Source organism: Xenopus tropicalis, chromosome 4 (assembly GCF_000004195.4).
Source record: "Xenopus tropicalis strain Nigerian chromosome 4, UCB_Xtro_10.0, whole genome shotgun sequence".
NCBI lineage: Eukaryota > Metazoa > Chordata > Amphibia > Anura > Pipidae > Xenopus > Xenopus tropicalis.
In genome coordinates, this window is record NC_030680.2 from 151,653,609 (window position 1) to 151,666,474 (window position 12,866).

General features: G+C 53.7%; 2 protein-coding genes across 2 annotated transcripts in view; one reads left to right on the forward strand and one right to left on the reverse strand.

Annotated features, from left to right (window-relative positions):
• Positions 1-353: 353 nt before the first annotated feature.
• LOC116410486 (platelet glycoprotein IX-like) lies at positions 354-5,341 on the forward strand. Its single transcript, XM_031901275.1, has 2 exons — positions 354-489; positions 4,650-5,341. The coding sequence occupies exon 2, from the start codon at positions 4,651-4,653 to the stop codon at positions 5,278-5,280; it is 630 nt and encodes a 209-aa protein (XP_031757135.1). The 5' UTR covers positions 354-489; position 4,650; the 3' UTR covers positions 5,281-5,341.
• Positions 5,342-8,836: 3,495 nt separating this feature from the next.
• Positions 8,837-12,866, reverse strand: part of yipf4 (Yip1 domain family member 4) — a 16,613-nt gene continuing 12,583 nt past the window's right edge. Inside the window, exon 6 of the mRNA XM_031901280.1 lies at positions 8,837-9,788. Within this exon, the coding sequence (XP_031757140.1) occupies positions 9,651-9,788 (138 nt within the window). The 3' untranslated portion in view covers positions 8,837-9,650. The remainder of the gene's footprint in view (positions 9,789-12,866) is intronic.

Below are 12,866 nucleotides of genomic sequence, written 5' to 3' on the forward strand. Positions count from 1 at the left end.
GGGGTACAAAGGGCAGGTTGAGGGGGCAGAGGGCAGGTTTGGGGTACAAAGGGCAGATTGGGGGGGCAGAGGGCAGGTTTGGAGTACAAAGGGCAGATTGGGGGGGCAGAGGGCAGGTTTGGGGTACAAAGGGCAGGTTGAGGGGGCAGAGGGCAGATCTGCAAGTTGTTTGAGCCCATGAATAAGGGAAGGGCAGGGGCAGATAGCGACAGGGCCCTTATCTCCCCACAGCACCTCTGCCTGGGGCTTCTTGGCTCAGACCCACAATGCTCAGCGCGGGGCTGTTATCAGGCACTGACAGAGCCCCCAGTAACACTGAGCTTATTGCCCCCCCAGTCTGGGACCCTGATCTGCCAACCCCTCCCAACAACTCCCCGCACCCTCGTCTCCAGCCGGGAGGTTACACGTTGCCCCACAAGGTTCTACTGAGGCTGAAACCTATGCGGCAGGAACCCCCCCACTGGGGCTGGAAATGGTTAAATCCTAGAGGTAATTATGGCTTTTCTCTCTCACTTTCCTGTAGGTTGGGCAAAAGCTGATTGGTTCCCCCCAGTCTCCCCCAGAGTAACACTGGGCTAAGGTGTAAAAACACTGGGGTTAGTTCCCCTTTAACTAAAAACCCCAGTATTTCATTAGCTGGCAGTTAGTATAATGGGCCCCTGATTGGCCGAGTCACAGAGTATTAACTCTTTAATTTCATGCACCATAAACCTAACTGTCAGCCTCGCCCAGAACAGGGGGCCGGGGGGATTCGGCGCAAAGATCCCAATTAACTGAAACACAATAAACTCAATGACTGTGTGGGACTCAGGGGGTTAAATGTGAGATTTCATTGTCTGGGAACCGACAGTCTCCCCCTGTAACCTACTGTCCTGCCCTCTCTCTACCGACAGTCTCCCCCTGTAACCTACTGTCCTGCCCTCTCTCTACCGACAGTCTCCCCCTGTAACCTACTGTCCTGCCCTCTCTCTACCGACAGTCTCCCCCTGTAACCTACTGTCCTGCCCTCTCTCTACCGACAGTCTCCGGCCCCTGTAACCTACTGTCCTGCCCTCTCTCTACCGACAGTCTCCGGCCCCTGTAACCTACTATCCTGCCCTCTCTCTACCGACAGTCTCCGGCCCCTGTAACCTACTGTCCTGCCCTCTCTCTACCGACAGTCTCCGGCCCCTGTAACCTACTGTCCTGCCCTCTCTCTACCGACAGTCTCCGGCCCCTGTAACCTACTGTCCTGCCCTCTCTCTACCGACAGTCTCCGGCCCCTGTAACCTACTGTCCTGCCCTCTCTCTACCGACAGTCTCCGGCCCCTGTAACCTACTGTCCTGCCCTCTCTCTACCGACAGTCTCCGGCCCCTGTAACCTACTGTCCTGCCCTCTCTCTACCGACAGTCTCCGGCCCCTGTAACCTACTGTCCTGCCCTCTCTCTACCGACATTGGTAGCCAGGGCCCCCCAGCTCCCCCCAGAATCCTTCCCAGCATCCTCCAGCTCCCTACCCCCAAGCATCCTCCGGCTCCCCCCCAGCTCCCCCCAGAAACTTCCTCCTGCTCTCCCCCCCACCAACTTCTGCCAGCTCCCCTCGGCTGCCCCCCCTCCCAGCGACTTTCTCTGGCTCCCCTCAGCTGCCCCCCCTCCCAGCGACTTTCTCTGGCTCCCCTCAGCTCCCCCCTCCCAGCGACTTTCTCTGGCTCCCCTCAGCTCCCCCCTCCCAGCGACTTTCTCTGGCTCCCCTCAGCGACTTCCTCAAGCTCCCCCCCCCTCCCAGCAACTTTCTCTGGCTCCCCTCAGCGACTTCCTCAAGCTCCCCCCCCTCCCAGCAACTTTCTCTGGCTCCCCTCAGCTCCCCCCTCCCAGCGACTTTCTCTGGCTCCCCTCAGCTCCCCCCTCCCAGCAACTTTCTCTGGCTCCCCTCAGCTCCCCCCTCCCAGCGACTTTCTCTGGCTCCCCTCAGCTCCCCGCTCCCAGCGACTTTCTCTGGCTCCCCTCAGCTCCCCCCTCCCAGCAACTTTCTCTGGCTCCCCTCAGCTCCCCCCTCCCAGCGACTTTCTCTGGCTCCCCTCAGCTCCCCCCTCCCAGCGACTTTCTCTGGCTCCCCTCAGCTCCCCCGCACCCCTGCAGCTTCCTCCGGCATCATCCAGCTCCCGCACCAGCGACTGCCACCATCTGCGTCCTCTTGATCTGTGCCGGCTCCCCTCTGCATCTGCACATTTTATAAGGTGCGTACGGACGGCACAGGGTGCAACCAATCAAATTTCCTGCTGGCCACCAATGAACCAATGGCAGGACCCGTAGTTCTTTAAAGGGGGCCCGAGCTAAAAGAACTGCATCACGGCAGGGCCCCCTTTAAAGCGACCATCGTCTGGGCCCGGGACAACTGTCCCCCCTGTGCCCCCCTGATGGCGGCCCTGGAGAGGCATGAAGTCAGAAGGAGGGGCATGAAGTCAGAAGGAGGGCATGAAGTAAGAAGGAGGGGCATGAAGTCAGAAGGAGGGGCATGAAGTCAGAAGGAGGGGCATGAAGTCAGAAGGAGGGGCATGAAGTCAGAAGGAGGGGCATGAAGTAAGAAGGAGGGGCATGAAGTAAGAAGGAGGGGCATGAAGTCAGAAGGAGGGGCATGAAGTCAGAAGGAGGGGCATGAAGTCAGAAGGAGGGGCATGAAGTCAGAAGGAGGGGCATGAAAGAAGGAGGGGCATGAAGTCAGAAGGAGGGCATGAAGTCAGAAGGAGGGGCATGAAGTCAGAAGGAGGGGCATGAAGTCAGAAGGAGGGGCATGAAGTCAGAAGGAGGGCATGAAGTCAGAAGGAGGGGCATGAAGTCAGAAGGAGGGGCATGAAGTCAGAAAGGAGGGGGCATGAAGTCAGAAGGAGGGGCATGAAGTCAGAAGGAGGGGCATGAAGTAAGAAGGAGGGGCATGAAGTAAGAAGGAGGGGCATGAAGTCAGAAGGAGGGGCATGAAGTCAGAAGGAGGGCAGAAGTCAGAGGAGGGCATGAAGTCAGAAGGAGGGGCATGAAGTCAGAAGGAGGGGGCATGAAGTCAGAAGGAGGGGCATGAAGTCAGAAGGAGGGGCATGAAGTCAGAAGGAGGGGCATGAAGTCAGAAGGAGGGGCATGAAGTCAGAAGGAGGGCATGAAGTCAGAAGGAGGGGCATGAAGTCAGAAGGAGGGGCATGAAGTCAGAAGGAGGGGCATGAAGTCAAGAAGGAGGGCATGAAGTAGAAGGAGGGCATGAAGTCAGAAGGAGGGGCATGAAGTCAGAAGGAGGGGCATGAAGTAAGAAGGAGGGGCATGAAGTCAGAAGGAGGGCATGAAGTCAGAAGGAAGGGCATGAAGTCAGAAGGAGGGGCATGAAGTCAGAAGGAGGGGCATGAAGTCAGAAGGAGGGGCATGAAGTAAGAAGGAGGGCATGAAGTAAGAAGGAGGGGCATGAAGTCAGAAGGAGGGGCATGAAGTCAGAAGGAGGGGCATGAAGTAAGAAGGAGGGCATGAAGTAAGAAGGAGGGCATGAAGTAAGAAGGAGGGGCATGAAGTCAGAAGGAGGGGCATGAAGTAAGAAGGAGGGCATGAAGTAAGAAGGAGGGGCATGAAGTCAGAAGGAGGGGCATGAAGTCAGAAGGAGGGGCATGAAGTCAGAAGGAGGGGCATGAAGTCAGAAGGAGGGGCATGAAGTCAGAAGGAGGGGCATGAAGTCAGAAGGAGGGGCATGAAGTCAGAGGGAGGGCATGAAGTCAGAAGGAGGGGCATGAAGTCAGAAGGAGGGGCATGAAGTCAGAAGGAGGGGCATGAAGTCAGAAGGAGGGGCATGAAGGAGGGGCATGAAGTCAGAAGGAGGGGCATGAAGTCAGAAGGAGGGGCATGAAGTCAGAAGGAGGGGCATGAAGTCAGAAGGAGGGGCATGAAGTTCAGAAGGAGGGGCATGAAGTCAGAAGGAGGGGCATGAAGTCAGAAGGAAGGCATGAAGTCAGAAGGAGGGGCATGAAGTCAGAAGGAGGGGCATGAAGTCAGAAGGAGGGGCATGAAGTCAGAGGGAGGGGCATGAAGTCAGAAGGAGGGGCATGAAGTCAGACGGAGGGCATGAAGTCAGAAGGAGGGGCATGAAGTCAGACGGAGGGGCATGAAGTCAGAAGGAGGGGCATGAAGTCAGAAGGAGGGGCATGAAGTCAGAAGGAGGGGCATGAAGTCAGAAGGAGGGGCATGAAGTCAGAAGGAGGGGCATGAAGTCAGAGGGAGGGGCATGAAGTCAGAAGGAGGGGCATGAAGTCAGAAGGAGGGGCATGAAGTCAGAGGGAGGGGCATGAAGTCAGAAGGAGGGGCATGAAGTCAGAAGGAGGGGCATGAAGTCAGAAGGAAGGGCATGAAGTCAGAAGGAGGGGCATGAAGTCAGAGGGAGGGGCATGAAGTCAGAAGGAGGGGCATGAAGTCAGAGGAGGGGCATGAAGTCAGAAGGAGGGGCATGAAGTCAGAAGGAGGGGCATGAAGTCAGAGGGAGGGGCATGAAGTCAGAAGGAGGGGCATGAAGTCAGAGGGAGGGGCATGAAGTCAGAAGGAGGGGCATGAAGTCAGAAGGAGGGGCATGAAGTCAGAGGGAGGGGCATGAAGTCAGAAGGAGGGGCATGAAGTTCCTTTTGCTAATTGAGACCTTTTCGTTGCAGGATGTGGTTTTGCCCCAAAGTGATGCTGCTGGGGATTCTGCTCCTGGGCAGTTGCCATGGAGACAATTGCCCCACAGAATGTAGTTGTTCCACCCTGGCCCTGGGCAAGTTGATAATAGACTGCAGCCGCAGGGAGTTGCAGAAGGTTCCGGCGCTGCCCGTTGCCACCCAGGAGCTGTACCTGCAGCAGAACCAGCTGAGCACCATCCCCCCGGGGGCATTTGAGCACCTTAATGCCCTGAGGAAAGTGAATTTATCCCACAATCCCTTGCACTGTGACTGCACCCTGCGCCCCCTGCGCAGCTGGTTGGACACCGAGGGGCTCGACTCTGGCGCCGTCTGCCTGACCCCCCCGGCCCTAAGGGGGAAACCACTGGCCCTTGTGGCCCCTGGGCAAATGGCTTCCTGCTTGGGGCCCCTAACTCTCTGCTCCCACTTCCTGGTCACCGACGCTTTCCTCTTCCTCTTCCTCCTCATCCTCCTCCTCCTCATGTTCCTCTGTCTCAGAACTTTCCAGGGGATGAAATTCAGGATCCGAGTGAACGAGAGCGAAATGAGAGTGCGGAACAATTGGAGCCCGGTGATTGGCTCCCTGAAACGCCGATTTCTGGCCTCCGTGAAATCCTCCTAATTTCTCCCCATTTCTCCCCGTTTTACTGCCTTGAATAAAGTCCGACTTTATGTGCCCGAAACTGAGGGTAATCACCATGTTCTGTGGGCGGGAGTCGCCCCGGGGGGGGGGCACTTGTACCCCTGTAGTTCTATGTTATAGAATGGCTAATGTTATGCAACTTTTCAATTGGTCTTCATTATTAATTATAGTTTTTGAATTATTTACCTTCTTCTTCTGACTCTTTGCAGCTTTCCAATGGGGGTCACTGACCCCGGCAGCCAAACCCTATTGCTCTGTGAGGCTCCAGTTTTATTGTTATTGTTACTTTTTATTAATTATCTTTTTATTTATTCATATATAAGTCAAGCTCTCAAATCACTCCCCGGTTACTAAGATAAATTATACCCTAGCAACCACATAACTGCTGCCATTCCAAACTAGAGAGCTGAGGAGTCAGGAACAAAAGGTTCTATATCATACTGGGCAGTAGCGTAACGATATTATGGGCCGGTAGGAGGATATAACGTGGCAAACTGCCTGGCATCCGAATGTGCCCAGTCCTTGCCCAGTCTGTAACAGGGTTTCTATGGGCTCATTGGGCTACAATGATGATGCTCTGTGCTGCCCTCTAGCGGATAGTTTGGGTATCTGATGCCAGGGACACTATGGGGGCATTTTGGGTCTGTGCCAGCACTCACTGTATGTTCTGTATCCTCTGGGCCAGAACCTTCCCCTAAACCCCAAGACAAGCCTTTACTGTAATAGGATTTGCACAATTTCAGCCAATTTTGGTTCATTTTCGCAGATTTTGGTTGCACAAATACGACCTTCAATATTGCAGGGAAATCTGAACCCGACTGAAAAGACAAATGGTCAAAATCACATTCCCATCAGCCCCTGCCCCAGTGAGCTTACAGTCTAAGGTCCCTGCCCCAGTGAGCTTACAATCTAAGGTCCCTATCCCATTCCCATCAGCCCCTGCCCCAGTGAGCTTACAATCTAAGGTCCCTATCCCATTCCCATCAGCCCCTGCCCCAGTGATCTTACAATCTAAGGTCCCTATCACATTCCCATCAGCCCCTGCCCCAGTGAGCTTACAATCTAAGGTCCCTATCACATTCCCATCAGTCCCTGCCCCAGTGAGCTTACAATCTAAGGTCCCTATCACATTCCCATCAGTCCCTGCCCTAGTGAGCTTACAATCTAAGGTCCCTATCACATTCCCATCAGCCCCTGCCCCAGTGAGCTTACAATCTAAGGTCCCTATCCCATTCCCATCAGCCCCTGCCCCAGTGAGCTTACAATCTAAGGTCCCTATCACATTCCCATCAGCCCCTGCCCCAGTGAGCTTACAATCTAAGGTCCCTATCCCATCAGCCCCTGCCCGAGTGAGCTTACAATCTAAGGTCCCTATCACATTCCCATCAGTCCCTGCCCCAGTGAGCTTACAATCTAAGGTCCCTATCCCATTCCCATCAGTCCCTGCCCCAGTGAGCTTACAATCTAAGGTCCCTATCCCATTCCCATCAGTCCCTGCCCCAGTGAGCTTACAATCTAAGGTCCCTATCCCATTCCCATCAGTCCCTGCCCCAGTGAGCTTACAATCTAAGGTCCCTATCACATTCCCATCAGCCCCTGCCCCAGTGAGCTTACAATCTAAGGTCCCTATCCCATCATCCCCTGCCCGAGTGAGCTTACAATCTAAGGTCCCTATCACATTCCCATCAGTCCCTGCCCCAGTGAGCTTACAATCTAAGGTCCCTATCCCATTAGTCCCTGCCCCAGTGAGCTTACAATCTAAGGTCCCTATCACATTCCCATCAGTCCCTGCCCCAGTGAGCTTACAATCTAAGGTCCCTATCACATTCCCATCAGCCCCTGCCCCAGTGAGCTTACAATCTAAGGTCCCTATCCCATTCCCATCAGTCCCTGCCCCAGTGAGCTTACAATCTAAGGTCCCTATCACATTCCCATCAGCCCCTGCCCCAGTGAGCTTACAATCTAAGGTCCCTATCCCATTCCCATCAGCCCCTGCCCCAGTGAGCTTACAATCTAAGGTCCCTATCACATTTCCCATCAGCCCCTGCCCCAGTGAGCTTACAATCTAAGGTCCCTATCCCATCAGCCCCTGCCCCAGTGAGCTTACAATCTAAGGTCCCTATCACATTCCCATCAGCCCCTGCCCCAGTGAGCTTACAATCTAAGGTCCCTATCCCATTAGTCCCTGCCCCAGTGAGCTTACAATCTAAGGTCCCTATCACATTCCCATCAGCCCCTGCCCCAGTGAGCTTACAATCTAAGGTCCCTATCCCATTCCCATCAGTCCCTGCCCCAGTGAGCTTACAATCTAAGGTCCCTATCCCATTCCCATCAGCCCCTGCCCCAGTGAGCTTACAATCTAAGGTCCCTATCCCATTCCCATCAGTCCCTGCCCCAGTGAGCTTACAATCTAAGGCCCCTATCCCATTCCCATCAGCCCCTGCCCCAGTGAGCTTACAATCTAAGGCCCCTATCCCATTCCCATCAGTCCCTGCCCCAGTGAGCTTACAATCTAAGGCCCCTATCACATTCCCATCAGTCCCTGCCCCAGTGAGCTTACAATCTAAGGTCCCTATCCCATTCCCATCAGTCCCTGCCCCAGTGAGCTTACAATCTAAGGTCCCTATCCCATTCCCATCAGCCCCTGCCCCAGTGAGCTTACAATCTAAGGTCCCTATCCCATTCCCATCAGTTAACCCCCCTCCCCCTTTTAAAGAAAGAAAATAAAAAGGTAAATATCTGCAGGTGACTCAGCAAAATGCAGATTCCAGACTTGGGCCCACACTGCCCCCTAGTGCTTGTTCTGTGACACTGCATCCAGCCTGGCTCAGTAAGGGGCAGATTTGTACCCACAGTCTCTCACCATGTACAGTAAGTGGTTCTGAATGGGGGGGGGGGTCAGAATCCAAAAATGGGTCTCCATGAGTTGGGGGCAATCATTATGAATTATGCTCTACCCAGGGGCACCTATGTCTAAGCCCCGAGGCAGAGTTTAGTAGCCCCAGGGATCAAACAGATGGGAAGGAAGAAAGGTGGCCGCGGGGGGGCAAAATGTCTGTCATTTATATTTACTAACATTTCCCTTCCACGTGGATTAACCCATAGGTTGCTGGCACCGTGTGGAAAAACAAACCTTTAAATGTGAAATGCTCTGCGGTGCCTTACAGAGGGGTAATTCTGGTTACCGCTGGGGCAATTCTTGTTACCACTGGGTTTACTGCGCAGCCCTTAAGCCTTTGGGGGCGAGTAGGTTCCAGCATCGCACCCAGTGTCTGGGCCCATTCTCCCAGGTTGGTCAGATGAGGCCACAGACTGGAGATCAGGGCTGTGATTGGCCCATTGCAGGATATTCACCGCTGCTTCCGACTCCTGAAACCATGCAGAGATGCTGCGGGACCTGGAGTCTTTCTGCTACGTTGTCAGAACCAGCAGTGCACAAGGTGCATTAAACCCTGTAAGAACTGCTGCCCTCCCTTGAGCAGATTCTGTACGGAGTCGGAACCGACGGTACCACAATGACAAGGCGACACAATACTGGTTTCCTGTAGTTTATTGTTATTTGCATTGGAAATAGAATATAAAACAATCGAAACCAGAATCATGAGCCCATGAACAGCGGGTTCTGACTACATCACATAAATAGGTATGTACCTTATCTACAGGAAATGTTTTAGTATTTATAGCAACCCCCCCTCACCCCCGACCCCCATCAATTGCACTTTGATACGAGAGATGCTCATTAGTGATATATATACATTGTATTGCAGCAGTCACTAGTTTGGGACACGCGGGCGCTGCCATATCGCTTAGTGTGGAATATTCCATGCCGTTCTTGCAGGGGGGGGGGTTTATAAAACGACAGGAGGGCTGTGCCCGGCCGGCCTGAGACAAGGGTCGCTAAGGCTGAAAATGCAGGAGGAACCAGTGAAACCAAACAGGAAGTTAATACATTTAACTCTTTATTTACATTAGACAACTGGCGCCCCTCCTGCACCACTGGCTTTATAGGGAGCACTTCTCTTGCTATAAGGCCCCCCCCGTATATATTATACCGATAGGCCCCCCCATATATATTATACTGATAGGCCTGATGGTGCCTGTGTGTCGGCAAATAGAAGACGAAGTGACTGTCTGTTTTTCTATAAAAAAGCATCAAATTACTTTCCCTTTAATGCCCCGGGAGCCTGAACTACAATATGCAGCAGGGCCCCCCCTCGAGACAGAATTTAGGGTTAAATAATATATAGGCTTCTGTGTCATCCAGAACCGAGCCTAGTCCTAGAGTCCAGCCGTCGCCAGACCCGCCGGTATCCATGTAACCGTATACAGAGGATATTACCCCCTGCGGGTCAGACGCCGGTGTAGAGGGACAGGAAGTAGATGTACAACAGGAAGATGGGGTAAATCAGAAGCGGCTTCTTGGTTTTAAACTCCTCCCCGACCAATAAAGAAGCAGCGCTGTATGCGGCCCAGAACACTCCGAAAAGCTGCAAGACAAAAATAATGTTACTTCCCCTTTAAATTAACCGTTAGTACGATGCAGAGACAATTTGTAATTGGCCTTTATTTTTAATGTTTGTGCGTTGTATTTAAATGATTTTTCTTTTTGTTCGGAGGCTCTTTAATTAGGAACTTCTGCCGTTATCTGGTTGCTATGGTCCAGTTTGCCTTAGCAACCAGGCAGTGGTATGAATAAAAGACTGGAAGATGAATAGGGAAATAGAAAGATATTGAATAAAGGTAACACTGACCCCCCCCCCCCCCCAGCTCGGGGGAAGATGAAGGGAAACAAATTTAAAAACTATAAGCAAAGAAGACCAACAGGAAAGTTGCTAAGAGTAGGCGGTTACATAACATATTGACATTCACTTAAAAGTGAGCTTCCCCTTTAAAATGAGATAATAGGGGCCTATATAGGGCCACGCACACATATAGGGGCCACACACACACACACACACATATAGGGGCCACACACATACAGGGGCCACACACACACACACATATAGGGGCCACACACACACACACACACACACACACACACATATAGGGGCCACACACACACACACATATAGGGGCCACACACACACACATATAGGGGCCACACACACACACACACACACACACATATAGGGGCCACACACACACACATATAGGGGCCACACACCTACAGGGCCACACACACACACATATAGGGGCCACACACACACCTACAGGGGCCACACACACACCTACAGGGGCCACACACACACCCACACACACATATAGGGCCACACACACACACATATAGGGGCCACACACACACACATATAGGGGCCACACACACACACATATAGGGGCCACACACACACACATATAGGGGCCACACACACACACATATAGGGGCCACACACACACCTACAGGGGCCACACACACACCTACAGGGGCCACACACACACACACACACATATAGGGGCCACACACCTACAGGGGCACACCACACACACATATAGGGGGCCACACACCTACAGGGGCCACCACACACACACCTACAGGGGCCACACACCTACAGGCCACACACCTACAGGGGCCACACACCACACACCTACAGGGGCCACACACACACACCTACAGGGGCCACACACACACACACATATAGGGGACACACACACACACACACACATATAGGGGCCACACACACACACCTACAGGGGCCACACACACACATATAGGGGCCCACACACACACACACACATATAGGGGCCACACACCTACAGGGGCCACACACACACATATAGGGGCCACACACCTACAGGGGCCACACACACACACACCTACAGGGGCCACACACACACACACCTACAGGGGCCACACACACACACACACCTACAGGGGCCACACACACACACACACCTACAGGGGCCACACACACACACACATATAGGGGCCACACACACACACACACATAGGGGCCACACACACCTACAGGGGCCACACACACACATATAGGGGCCACACACACATATAGGGCCACACACACCACATATAGGGGCCACACACACACACATATAGGGGGCACACACACACCTACAGGGGCCACACACACACCTTACAGGGGCCACACACACACCTACAGGGGCCACACACACACCTACAGGGGCCACACAACACACATATAGGGGCCACACACACACATATAGGGGCAACACACACACACATATATAGGGGCCACACACCTACAGGGGCCACCACACACACACCTACAGGGGCCACACACCTACAGGGGCCACACACCTACAGGGGCCACACACCTACAGGGGCCACACACACACACACCTACAGGGGCCACACACACACACCTACAGGGGCCCACACACACACACACACACACACATATAGGGGACACACACACACACACACATATAGGGGCCACACACACACACCTACAGGGGCCACACACACACATATAGGGGCCACACACACACATATAGGCGCACACACCTACGGCACACACACATAATAGGGGCCACACACCTACAGGGGGCCACACAGGCACACACACACCTACAGGGGCCACACACACACACACACCTACAGGGGCCACACACACACACACACCTACAGGGGCCACACACACACACACACACACATATAGGGCCACAACACACACACACACATAGGGGCCACACACACACCTACAGGGGCCACACACACACCTACAGGGGCCACACACACACATATTAGGGGCCACACACACATATAGGGGCCACACACACACACACACACACACACACACACACACACATATAGGGGCCACACACACACACATATAGGGGCCACACACACACACATATAGGGGCCACACACACACCCCTACAGGGGCCACACACACACACACACACACACACACACACCTACAGGGGCCCACACACACACAACACACCTACAGGGGCCACACACACACACACCTACAGGGGCCACACACACACACACCTACAGGGGCCACACACACACACACATATAGGGGCCACACACACACACACATATAGGGCCACACACACACACACACACACACACACACAACACATATAGGGGCACACACACACACACACACACCACATATAGGGGCCACACACACACATATAGGGGCCACACACACACATATAGGGGCCACACACAACACATATAGGGGCCACACACACACATTATAGGGGCCACACACACACACACACACATACCTACAGGGGCCACACACACACACACACATATAGGGGCCACACACACACCTACAGGGGCCACACACACACACCTACAGGGGCCACACACACACACACCTACAGGGGCCACACACACACACACCTACAGGGGCCACACACACACCTACAGGGGCCACACACACATACATATAGGGGCCACACACACATACATATAGGGGCCACACACACACACACACATATAGGGGGCCCCACACACACCTACAGGGCCACACACAACACACATACTATAGGGCCACACACAATAGGGCCACACACACATATGGGGCCACACAGCAACACATATAGGGGCCACACACACAACATATAGGGGC

Coding starts and splice junctions, on each gene's coding strand:
- LOC116410486 (XM_031901275.1), top strand. CDS start 4,651: ATGTGGTTTTGCCCCAAAGTGATGCTGCTGGGGATTCTGCTCCTGGGC.